This window comes from Psittacula echo (assembly GCF_963264785.1).
Source record: "Psittacula echo genome assembly, chromosome: 2".
NCBI classification, from domain to species: domain Eukaryota; kingdom Metazoa; phylum Chordata; class Aves; order Psittaciformes; family Psittacidae; genus Psittacula; species Psittacula echo.
The window spans coordinates 93,388,542-93,401,912 of record NC_137737.1 but is presented as its reverse complement, the minus strand read 5'-3'; the positions used below and the strand labels follow the sequence as shown (position 1 = coordinate 93,401,912).

The 13,371-nt window shown below is 38.2% G+C and overlaps 1 protein-coding gene across 1 annotated transcript in view; it reads left to right on the top strand.

The window, feature by feature from the left end:
* The window catches only part of LPCAT1 (lysophosphatidylcholine acyltransferase 1), a gene marked incomplete at its 5' end in the record, with an annotated part of 57,690 nt that extends 44,663 nt beyond the window's left edge, over positions 1-13,027 (top strand). The window contains 4 exons of the mRNA XM_080639650.1: positions 3,963-4,116; positions 5,008-5,106; positions 7,296-7,434; positions 12,000-13,027. Of these exons, the coding sequence (XP_080495776.1) occupies positions 3,963-4,116; positions 5,008-5,106; positions 7,296-7,434; positions 12,000-12,184 (577 nt within the window). The 3' untranslated portion in view covers positions 12,185-13,027. The remainder of the gene's footprint in view (positions 1-3,962; positions 4,117-5,007; positions 5,107-7,295; positions 7,435-11,999) is intronic.
* Between the last annotated feature and the right edge of the window lie 344 nt (positions 13,028-13,371).

The window sequence follows — 13,371 nt, the reverse complement described above, 5'->3', positions numbered from 1 at the left end:
TGTTTGATGGTGATGCAGTCATTTTACTGTCTATTCAAAGGTTTTGAGGCCAGGGAGGCATTAAGATCATCCATTCACATCCCTAAATAACTGAAACAATAAATTTTGTCCAATGGATTTTGCATCTAATCTTAATACTTGTTTTTAAGCAATAATGTACCTTCAAGGTAACATCCAGTTTTAAATGCAAGAGTTCTATGGTAAGGCAAATCCAGACTTGTTTTTGGTTTAGGTTCTTTGAAATAAAGTTATACCTCAGTTTGCTACATTAGATAGTTATTTCTGTTCACATTGTGTATCTACAGGATTAATTAACATTGTAAAATTTGCTTGCTCTGTGCTCAGCTGGATGGGATCCAATCCAGAAGCCATGCAGCCACAGCAGCAAGTTCTCATGCTTCATCTAATTAAGATCTTGGGCTCTATTAACACAGCTGTACAGCTGCTGGGTCACAGCTGGCTGAAACTCAGCTGTCTCCTGCTGAGCCCTGTGGTAAAATGACTGCTGTACCGATGAGATCAATTGATCATAGTCTCATCTTCTCCGATTCTGCGTTTGTTAGTCCTCAGGCACTTATGCTTCTGTTGAGCCTGGTAATCTGTGTCTGAACAATATGCTGATCACTATTCTGTATGTAGTCTTTATTGTAGCTTTTATACATTGTAAATCTTCTGCTTCATTTGCTTGTTTATTCCACAATTAATTACCCCACTGTTTAAAGTGATTGTCTGCTTTAACTGGATCTGTTACCATGTTTGAGACATTGAAGCTTGTTTGGACTTTGCATCTTGTGAAAGACTTCTTCAGATATCTTCTCATTAAGAAAATGTTAATACAGTATAGCTAGGTCTCATCTCTTTCTTTTTGTCTTTAACAATGGGCAACAATTTATTTTGGAATTCTTTTTGGATCCTTAATTACTTCCTTTGCTTTCTTGAGCCTGAGTGTTCAGAGATCTATAACAAGAGTAAGCTTCTGGAGGATGTTGTCCATCTCTATTCATGATAAGATCAATACTGTCCATTACAGGAGGTGATTACAGATCAGACATAACATAGCAAATACCAGCCATGATAGTCCCTGCCCTGTGGATCAAGGCAGGGTTTTCCAGAGTATTTGGAAGGTCAGTTTTGCAGCTATTCAGTATCCTTTCTCCATTATGACAAGAAGTAGCATGGAACTACACCAGCATACATAGAACTGAATGTATTGTGCTTTTCTGGCTTAGGGCATCTTTCTCCGAGCTTGCAGCTTACAGTTACTAGCTACAGGATCCAGCTGTTCTTATGCAGCTTCCAGCTCTGAGAGACACTAGAAGGTTTTTGGCAGGTTCTCAGTGTGTGAGAAAGGAGTTTGTTTTCAAATAGTCAAATGCAGCTAAAACTAGCTTTAAGGAGGTAAGACATCTCACTGGCTAAAAATAGTGGTAATTATGCTGAAAATACCCTACCTTCAGCGATATGGTTTTCCTTGTGAAGTCTGCTGTGAAGGATTTAGTGTTCAGAGCTGTTAATCTTGAAAAATGTGCTTTTCATCTTCAGGGAGTCAGAATGACTTTTGGTTCTCTCTAGTGCACATTGGCCTAAAAAATGAAGCCAAACACCACAGCAGCAAATAGTGTTATGTATTGTGAAGCCTAGATGCTGCATGGAAGCCATTAGGCAAACAAGCATGATTTCATGAGCAAAGGCATCCTCTGTTTGCTTTCTAGCTTTTAAGAGTCTCTATTGGACTAAAAGTAACAATTTTAAAGGCATTGAGACACTCAAAACTATTTCACAGATTGGTTCAGAACCTACTGTGGGATTTGGGACGTTTGGCTTCAGAAGACTCAGCATAGTTAGGTCATGGTCATCCACACATCAATTACTTTCTGATTCTGAAGGGGCTAGAAGGAAGTGAGCCCAGCTTGGATTACCAGAAGTACAATGCAGTCACACTCAAGCTGAAGCAGTGAGTTTGTCTCACTGATCCACCAACTCTTCTTGAGATTGGCTCACATCTCTTTCTCTGTATTGACAAAACGCAAACCACAAGGTGTCTGTAAGATTCACGATAAGCCATGCTACTTCATGTGCAAGGTTTCGCCTTCAGACTTCAGCTTAATTGGCTGGTGAAGAGATCATTTCACAAGTCTCAAATACTACCTCATCAAACAAGTACTCCCTCAGTACTAGAAGATGAATTTTGAGTCAATTCATTGCAAATCAAATGTCTCTGATTTAGAGGCAGATGTTAGACTGCATATTCTCTGTCAGGAGTGGCTTATCTCAAGGGAAGATTCGGTTGCCAGCTGTCTTCATCCTACAGTTACAAGCCATTTTGGCTACTACAATGGGGATGTATTATCTGTGGAGACTTCTTGCATGTAACCTTGCATGTAGGAAGCTGAGTTGTTCGTGTGTCTTGAATCCTCCATGGTTTCCTTTGTCATTGTTCCTGCTACTTCTCTGCTTGATCACGGAAAATGCATTTCTGCAGAGGAGTATTCTGCTGCTCTTTTTATACTGTCTAGGGACCAAAAATTAAGATAGGTGCTTTAATGCCAGGATGGAGAACATATGAATATTCGGTAGGGACCATGGGTCTCTGGCAGAATTCTTGCATGTTTGGCTCTTATAATTTAGAAATATGGTGCTTGGCATTGTTTAGTTAGTAAACTTTGACAAGTCATTTAAGTAATGGCAGAGAGCATGGTAGTTGTGTTTTTGCTTAAAAGCAGTAATTTTTAGGAAGGCTCATTTCAAAAAGTGATCGTGGTCTGGAGCTGATGTATCAGATAATCTTCCTATCAGAAAAGCTCTTATCTTTTCTCAGAAGCCCCTGAGAATGCTGATATTAAGTATTTTATTCATTCTTGTCACTGAGAGGAAGCTGCTGATGAGTCCCAGCTGCAGTCTGGTAGCAATTCTGGAGTGAGCTTATGAGTACTGTAAATAACTGCTTTTCCTTGACTGCAGCAGCAAACAGGAAACCAGGCAACTGCAGAATAATATTGCAAAAGAATATATTGGTCTCTTTTGTCTTCAGACTGGAGTGCTTGGATGTCCACATTACTTTAAATCAGTTCAGAGGAAACCTGCTAGTCAAGATTTCGTTGCTGTTGTAGTAGGGAGGGAATTTCCTTTTCCCCACGTACTAAGAGCACCATATATCATATTCGTAGTAAGACTTTGTTTCACAAAACAAAAACAGGAAGCTTGAATTAAGGGTGGGGAGGATGGCAAAAAAAACCGAACAAAAAGAGCCAGCAACCATGCTACAGTACCATGCAGTAGATCTCTGCCATTCATTCACTCATCAGTCAGAATCTGGTTTTGTAATCGGAAGCACTGGGGGGAAATTTCTGTAGCTGTATAAACTGCTATAACTTTGTTTGGGTCACCTCATAATGGTGTCCAGCTCCAGACTGAATGTGAAGACCAGGGACTGGCAAACAGGATTAGCAGTATAATAGCTATTATGTAATCCCTGATTTATTGTAGGCAAGATGCATCAGGTCCTTCCTGTTCAGAGACATTAGTAAATTTGGAAGCTTAATTGGTTTGTGTTACTGTCCTATAATACAGCCATATTCAGGTAACCTAAATCCCACCTAGTTCCTCATGCCTGATATTTATTAGCTAGTTCTGATAAATGATGGTGTTTCTTGTCCATGTTGAACAGCTTACAAGCAGTAATCAAGGTAGAATAACAGTTACCAAGGTAGAATGAAGAACACAGGTTTAAGACTAGAGTTCCTAAGCTCTTGCAGTAATTTCTGATACAGTTCAAGAACTAATTGGAGCCTTAAAATTACATTATTAATACATTATTTTATCATGTTGTTTAGTAATTATGATTCTAGATTTTGTCATGTTTTACAGCAATATCATCCACTATTTCACTTGGTATATTGAATTTTGTATTGTTAAAGTTGGGTTTATTTTTAAAATGTGCAAAAAAAAATACTCTTTCTTAGGCTGAAGCCAGAAACACTTGAAGATGATCTTGATAAATATGCTGCAAGTGCCATGAAAATGAAAAAAGAAAAGATTGATCTTAAAGAATTTTCAGCATACTTGGAATTTCCAGTTTCACAGACATTAGAAAGTATGTTTTCACTTTTTGATGAGGTAAGAAGCAACATCATGTTTAAAAATTCTACTACTTAAAGTTTGCTTTAGCCCAGTTCAGTTCCAGTTGAGTTCACTGAGGTTTGATTTGGGCTTATGTTTTTGAGCACTTCACCACAGTATTTGCCTACTGCGTTTCATTGTCAGCAAGGTAAAGAGCACCTATTATCAAGTAAATAAAACATTCATTGAGGTAGAAGTTAAAAGGAGCATCAGCTGGACAAAACTGATTTTCTTTTTAGATGCAAAATATGAAGAGGAAGAAATCTCTGCCACTGGTTGTTGCAACTGAATGCAATGCCTATTAGATGTTATTTTACTTAACCTTGTAAATAAATCACTTGTTCTTCTAGGGTGCCTGAAATGTGAAGGACCTAGGAACTTGGCAGATGAGCCAGTTCTTCATTCATCAGGCAATCAGTGAGAATGGGGAAATGACTATTATCTTTATCTGGATGAGGTGCTGATTGGACCAGGAAGTGGATATGTGCGCAGGGTTCTCTCTTAGACCGAAGAACAGATGTCATGTGTTCGGGACTTAAGTTAGGCTAGCTTGCATTATGGTTCTCCAGTTTTAATTTCTACCTGGTAATTCAGATGGTTTAATGTAAAAATCTTAAATATGCAAGTGAAGGGTGACAGTAGCAGCACTGTCTTCCAAAAAGATTTGAATTATCACTTCTGACTGAGACTCTGAAAAGGTTCTGCAGAGCTTTGGTGACCTAAGTTCTTGCCCTAACGTAATTCCATTTCAGTGAGACTTCTTTGCAGTGGCGTATGTAACTGTTATGTAAACGATCTTTCTGAATATTCTGCATCTTTGTCAACTGTTGGTTATTTATGGACGTTCAGACAAATTGCAGTATTTCGAGGTGAGGATTTTCTTCACAGAATGAAGAAGGCATAATTGACATTCGGGAATTTGTCATTGCTCTGTCAGTTGTCTGCAAGCCATCCAAAACTCTGGAAACAATTCAGTTGGCGTTTCAGGTAAGCAGTGTTTTCTGCCTCTGTGTAGTTTACTTATCTTTAGAAGTTATTAATACTGCCATTACACCTAACAGAAGCTCGTTTCACATGCCCTTTTAATACTTAATTACGTTTTAAAATAACAGTAATGGAAAATTAGATTAAGAGGGCATGTTCAGAGGGAATGCACTGCAAGTTTATGTAAAATTATGGAAGTCTGCAGTTAGAAATTGCTCTCTGTGGAACTCTGATAGAATTCTTTTCAGCACCTTGAAACATGTGCTGAAAACCTGAAGTCCTTTGTATTGATTCCTCCAAACTTAAGGCTAATGAGTCGCGGTTACTACTTTTTATAATGTTTCAATAAAATTTCATTTTTCAAGTTAGTAAAATATTTAAAAACTTTTCCTACATCTTAATAGAGTTTTGTTTTTGCTTCGGTTTGGTTTGTTTGGGGTTTTTTTTAACCCCTTTTTATTTTCTTGCTAAGGTTTTCTTCTCTCTTAGGCTTAACCATGTTTGTGTGTTAGTCCTGCAGCCTCTTCTCAGCCTTTATGCCTCTCAAAAGTGCTCCTGATCTTGTTCTTCTGTCCTCAGTGGTTTGTTGTAGTATCAGCATAGATGGTTAATGCAGGCTTTTTGGAAAAGTGACAGCAGCAATACGTTAATGCTTGCCATTCCTGTGGGTTTGTCTGACTCCTTGAATTATTGCTTGTTAATTCCTTTAATATTTCTATTTCAACGCACAAACTGCTGCATCCTGCATCATTTTTTCACTTTGCCTTGAACTCTTTAGTGCCTTTAGTGTTGCTAAAACTGAAAAGTGCGAAATCTTGGTGCTGTCTTCATTAGTGAATGAATGGAATTGAGAACATGCAGTTGCATGGTTCTACTTGGCAGCCGTATTTTCTGAGTAGATGTTTTCAAGGTCTTCAGCATAAGTGCATTATTCTCTTAACTATGTTTTGTTAAAGAAATGAGGCTCCTGTGAATCTTTAGTGTCCAGATCTATCATTCTTACCCTTTTGCCAGTATCAAAAAAAATTGACAAAGGAGGAAGGAACAAAAATATTTAGTTCCTACAGACATTTGGGAAAATCTGCCTCTAATAGCTGTTAGCCTACTGCTGCTTCTGAGGGAAAAGCAGAAAGGTCTCTGCCCTTACTCCGTTTGATCTATATAATGGCATGGAGAAATACTCAGGTGCTGTTTGGTCAACTCTGTGTCTTCATATTAAAATGAACAAGACTAAAGTGAACCTGAAGGTGGCTTTTGGGCAGTATTTCAGTAAAATTTAGCTGTTACCATGCATAATGTGCAATGTACTTTACCATTTTAGGGGAAGAAAAGATCAGATTGGACAGTTATTTTCCTTTGGAAGCACCTAAATTTAATAGAACTGTTCAGTTGATAATACATAATTTTGAGTTCCCTCAAAAGTATAAAATTCACTTATAAAAGTAAAATACAAAGTTAACTGTGGAACTGCAAAGAAGTTCTATGCATGTATTAAAAAGGCGAAGCTCTCAGCGAAGGGAAGCAGGTGTGGCTCACTTTATCCTATTAGTGGTGATTGGAAGGGTCAAAAACAATCTTGAGCTGAGGGAATTTTGCTCACAGTGTTCTAGTAAAAATGGAAAGAGAAGGGGGTTTTAATCTTGTCCCCTGTCCTGGGTTTGTGTGCAGTGAGATATTCACACAGTTTATTGGGAGCCAGTGAAGGATCTAGCCAGTTCATAAATGTGCGGCTTGATGCAAGTGCTGTCCTCTGCCATATGCAATTTCTTGAAAAGCACTTTGTCATTTGTTTTCAGTGATAAAGTGCAATGTTTGGCATGTATCTCCTGACTCTTGGAGTTTAGACACAGAACTCAATGGACTAATAATTATTCAATTACACATCTGCAAAACATGTTAAACAGTCTTGGCTCTGAATACTGCTGAAATTCCAGTGGTTATGCATGTAAACATAGGGGTTTTTTTCTGAACATAGCAAGCTTTGCTTTCTAAGCATACAGAGGTGAACTAATAATCAATGCTATCTTTTACCCAGACTAATCAGAAATCCTTAGTAGGTCACTTGAATCTGAGAGTGACTAGAATTTCCAATACCAAGCTTTAATTTTGCATAACTGCTTAGTTATGTGGTGCTGTTTATAGAAGTTAGCATTCGGTTATGCAGTGATTTATCTTGTTGTCTTGATTCATAGATGTACCAGTCAGAAAACGGAACTATAACAGAAGAGGATTTAGCCTATATTCTGAAGACTGCCATGGGTGTGTCACAGATTAATGTTACACATCTTTTTAAAGCTGTAGATGCAGAAGAAAAAGGAAAGATTACTTTTGGTGAGTATTTTAAGTGGATCTGAGCTGTCACAAAATGCCAAAGTGTCTGAACATGTTGATACACAAACCAGTTAATTTTATTAAACTTTACCATTTCTAGTTGACTTGTTGGCTTTAATAATGGTAAAAGCACTGCAAACAAAGTAAATTGACATTGAAAAAAAAATTAGTTTCACCTTTAACAAATGTGATGCTTGCATATTTCCAGAGGTTTTCCTTATACGTGAAGTCAGGCAATACCTGGATCTCTTTCGGAATGTTATGTTCTGTGATTTCCATGTATGTGAATATATGTCTTTAAGAAATCTGTCTTAGCTCTGTCCTGTTGCCCTGTCTCTTTTATCTGTTCCGCACTATCTCTGCCCTTACAGAAGGCAGAGTGATATAAAACTTTCTGTTCCTATAGTAATTTCTCAGCCTGTTTGACAATAAGTCACAAGTGGGGGGGTGAGGCAAAATGGGAGTATTAACCAGGCTGCTCAATATGTATCCTGTAATGCAGGTGATCTGGAGGTGAGAAAGTTGCATTTAAAAAGGGTGAGATCTGGGTGAATAGATTATGCTGTGAATTAAAGTACTTGAGTGGTACTTCAGATTATTCATCATTTATGCAGTAAGGTTCTAAATTTAGTTGTATCATTTAAGCATGAACTGAGTTGTTGATAGCCGACATAACACGTACCTCCAGTAGAAGTGCTTAGGACGTGCCATGTTCTAGTGGCTTTCCTTCAGGATAATCAGTATGTGTTTAATTTGTAAAAATCTCACAAATTGAGACATCAGTGCTGGTAAATCCTACACTAATTTCTATGTTTCAGTCATACAATATGTATGTAAAGCTTCAAGTACAGAACTGTTTTCATTATTGGAATGAGTATCATGGCTACTGCCCTCCCCTTTCCTGACTGCTATGTCTTTGCCTCCTTGATTCCTGCATACTACCCCTTCCCTTTTTCTACCTCTGATTTATCATGTCTCCAGCATTTCCTGGTCCATCCTATGCTATCGCCTTTTTTCCTGCCTATCTCTGTTGCTCCTTGTCCCTGAACTCATTTGAGCAGTGACTCAACTCTTTCCCTACATTCAAAAATACTAGCACAGAATCTTAAGGTGGTAAGACTAGCAGAATACTAATTCTGGCACTCTCCGTTGTTTGAGAATAGCTGAATTTGAAATAGCGTACAGGTGAACTCAGGCCAGTTCATGCGAGTTAGCAAAGAATTCATAATTGAATATTCATCTTTAATAGTACTTAGTTGCATTTAAGTCTGCAGTTGTCCCTACGTGATCATGGTGTCTTCTCATCACAATAAAATCTGGACCACTGAGATAAAGCAGTGGACACTGTAGTGCTTAACTTTCATTTTCACTGTTTTATTTCCTGTAATCAAGAGCAGTCTCCTGCGAGGCTACACAAAGTACGGTGGTGGTCACATAATTTCTTTGAAACTTTGCTTGGATCTTTTTCTTATACAAGTGCTCATTTTATATTACATATAATTTTTACATACATATAATAATTACATACATGAAATTCTAACATATATGAAAGCTTAATAGTGAGAATAAATGTCTAGTTTATTGTGGTAGAGAATTAGGAGATGAAAGTAAACTTTTGGCATTGCATTTCTTTCTTCAAAATTCTTGCCATAAATAACCAGTCTCTTGCCTTTCCTAAGCATATGACTCCACATACTCGGTTTGTTGCACTTAAATGCTGAGAAGGGAGAGGTGGAAAACTTTCAGACTGCACCTTTTCTGAAGGCATTATTCAGTCAAGTTCTAAGAAATCAAAACTGTGTGTCTGGTAAAAGAGTACTGACATTACTTTGGATACATATGGCAGAGGGGTCTGTTTACAAGCTCCTTCTTTCTAGTGTGTTGGAGTGTGAAGCAGGAATATTAAGTCTTCAGTCTTACTTGTAAGAACAACAACAACAAAAAAATCCAAAGTAGCAAACCTAAGTTGCTGCACATATAGCAGAGTCCTTGAAGCCAGAGATCTCATCCCACAGGAAAAGCCCAGATAAACAGAATGACCAGCAGCAAAATCAAGATTGTATAATTAGCCTCAGAATCTTGGATTGGAATTGTTAGAAGTCCGGATTTTTGTCACATCTTTAAAAATACACAGATCTTTGACAACTAGTGTATCAGTTCTCTAAAGCAGTGTGCTGTTGGCTTACCTGCTTAGATACACCTTTGTTCCAGAGCTGCTCTGCTCAGTGTGATCTGGAAAGGGGCAAGATTTCTCAATCTTAGAATATGATTCTGGGGAATTTGAATAGGTTCTGTAGGTTGGCATTGCAAATTCTAGGATAATCTCCACCTATTCTTGATGGACAAATGGTGACTGTGAAAATGTTCTGAAATCTGCCTTGCTTGATGGTAACAAGAAGAAAAGGGGAATTTGCAGTATTGTGAATACCTACACGGATGAATGGAGGGAGAAGGAAGAATTATTTGTGCTTTAAAATGTAGTACCTTTGCCTGTATTATCTACAGGATTTTCCTACTAAGTTCGTGTACATTAACTACGTAGCTGAGGTGGAACGAAAACTAGGAGGTTCATGAACACAGAGCTTCTATCAGTAGCATCAAGTAGTATGAGGGTGTTGCAAAGGCAGGAGAAAAACCTCTTTAAGTTCATACTGTACATACGCATACTTAATGCAAAAACATAGGAGTCCTAAAGAACTCCACTTTGGGGTCTTTCCTTCTTTTTGTATTTTTCCTTTTAGTAGGGTTAGGAAGCAAAATTACTTTTTCCCAAATAAATGCCTATGGTTATCTTTTTCTTCAGTCTCATGCTTCACAATTGTTTTAAGCTTGAGCTCCAAGATGAGACCTGTGATTAGAAGTACTGCTGAAATAGCTCATTCTTCCTCCATCATCTTGTGTCACGTTTCTGATGAATGAGGCAAATGGGATCCAAGCACTTTTCCTTGGGCTCTGCTATGCACAGGTTTGATAAGTACTCCTTAATATCTTCAGGAGTTCTTTCAGTAAGACCCAAAATATCTACTTCCTGAGCTCTACCAGAAATGACTACTACCAGTGTTGAATATTTTAAATATAAAAGAGCACTCTACTTTCCTTTCTTGAAAAAGGTCAGATAAATCACATCCTTTGCTATGAGATTACAGTTAGAAAAAGAAGTCGAACTTCCATTAAAAATCTTTGCTGTATATATTTTCAAACATTTAAGTTGGTGGTTTTTTCCCTGAAGGCCTTTATCATTTACATGATCAATCAGCCTTTTGTACATGCAGGTTTTTCAACAGAGATGGTAATGTTGTTTTTCATGGCCTGAATATCTTCAGCTCTTGTTTCAGTTACAGGGTCCAATACTTTAGATCCATATAAACTATGGATAAAAGATACACGCTTTTTTGTTTGCAGAAGGATTAAGTTGTTTATTGCATTCTCCCCACCTCTCCCTTTGTGAGAGTTCAGAAGCAGGGTTGACCTACCAGTTCAGTGTCCCTGTGAGACAGTTGACATTCCCTTACCCTTTGCAGTACTGAGGCAAACATGTCATCTGAAACGGAGAAGGGTCTCAGGGAGGGAAAGCTGTGGTAGTTCCCTTCTTCCACACCAGCCCAGTTGTACCAGGGATTCACGCCTCTGAAAGGGTACTGCAGCTGGCATCTGTGCTGCACTCTGGGGAACTCACAGATTGCTTGATGACAAACTCTTCTGGGATAACACTGTGAATTTGAGTGGGCTGTGTGTGATATACTGTAGGTGACTGAGCTGGTGATAATGTTTTCCAGTATCAGTTTACATTATAAGTATAGCCACTTGTGACTGGGATCCTGTACAGTATCTTGTGTTCAAATTATGCCTGTATAAACAGTCATATGGGCAAGTTGTGACAAGGCTTCAATATCTGATTTTTAACACAAAATTATGTTTCTTGATGTTAAGGATTCCTCCCCCTGCCCCAAGAGCTGATCTTGTTCTTTTTTTGTCTTCTTTAGTATCCAACATTAAAATTGGAGGGCTTTTTTCCCTATGTGTTACAAATTAATTATCTTATCACAGTCATATTCTCCAAAATATTAGGACTTTTGACATGCTGTCATCTTGAAAGAGGAAGGCAGCAAGGTCAGCTGGTGTTAGGCTGAAGAGAATTATGAGTGCAAAGCATTAAAGGGCATGTTTGCAGAAGTCTGCCTAGATTTTAAGAAATGACTACTCTTGCTATTTGTTGTTCCTCAGCTGGAGGGCTCCTACCGTTTCCCTAGTGGACAGTGGGTTGTTATGTCAGGACATGGGGTGCTCCTCATGCGTTTTAATGCAAATCTGAGCCTGTTTACCCCTTCACCATACAAGCTAAGCTTTGGTCTGAAGTGTGTTAGGAGGGCTTAGATAACCCTTTGCAGCGTCTTGGCTCTGGGGATGTGGTAAACTTCTGCTGAGAAACTAAGGCTGTGGGAATAGCATTATGCTAACTGCTGCTATTTTTCTCCAGAGTGATCATACATGTGTAACTATTCAAATTTAGCATCCTTCTGTTTCAAAGAGCTGATTCTGTGTAACAACAATTTGTATTTTTTTAGATGACTTCTACAGATTTGCTGAATTGCACCCACACTTTGCAGAAGACTATCTCTATGCTGATCAGATGGGACCTGAGAGTGGCTTGGAGACTTCATCTCTTTCTGTTCCTAATGGTATCTGTACTGACTTCAGCCCTGATAGTACTGAAGATAAAAACAAGCCCCTGCAGAAGAAACTGAATTAACACTACAGCTGTTCCCTTCCTCTCCTGGTGAGAGGATTGTCTTTTCTTGGGATTTTCATAAGTCACTCCAGCTATACAGCAAATACCAGTTTTGTGTGTGAGAGTTCTTCTACTTTAATACTGTTCTTTGAATCATATGTGCTATATTTAACAACATGTTCCAGGTTATTTTGGGGAAGGTGGGTTTTTTTTAGTTTTTTTTGTTTTTTCCAAAAAGGTCTTTGAAAGGCAAAAATGTGAATGTGCTTCATTATTAATGTTCATATTTAAAAGGAAGCGGCACACTTATTTATATTCCATTGGCTAGTTTCATATACCAGGTGTCGCACAAACTGTGCATGTATAAGGAAACTGTAGCTACTATGGTGTTAAGTGCACTTTGGTGATTAGTGTTTTCCCTAGTTATGGGGATGTTTATTTGGGGCCAAACTTTGCTGTCCATCTTTGCATAGTCAGTCTTGTTGATTTCAGTGGGATTATTCTCTTGAGCAAGGCAAGCATATTTTGGCCCTTTGTTTTGGTTCCAGTGAGCAGTTTGGAAACAATAATGCAAAAACTTGCTAATGGTTACTTTTAATTTTTATTGTTGAATGGCAAAATTGTTTCTTTTTCAGTCTCTTCCACGGTAGGATGAAAAGGGAAGGTTCCTTCTCCCACACCCCAACGCTTTTCTACTGTCATGTTCCATATGCAATTAAATGTGAATGTTCTCCAAACTGACATGCCACATACTGTTGGCAAATACATGACAAAACTGTTTGTGCTTTTCTCTTATAATTAGTTCCAGTCATGCCCACCCAGCATTTAAATGGGAGGTGTTTACACAATTGTAGTTACTCTCAATTTATCAGGAATCGCAGGTTTCTTTTGTGGCAAGCCTGTATACACAGATAACTTGGCATGGAACGTGTTATGGAAGCTTTGTTGTATCAGCCCAGATTTCAAAAGGTTGCTGTTACTTCAGAGGCTAAGCCAGCAACAAGTTGTAGAACATCCTGAAGAAATGCTAGTTAAATCTTTATAGAAACATTCATATATGTTATATGCAGTATATGAGCTTAAAATGGTTTAGAACTGGTTAAACAAAAGTAAACAACAACAAAAACCAAACCCACTTATATTAGTAGTGTTTCTTATCTTTCCTTCTGTAAAGCCAGATGCCTTAATTATCAACGGAGGTCTCGGAG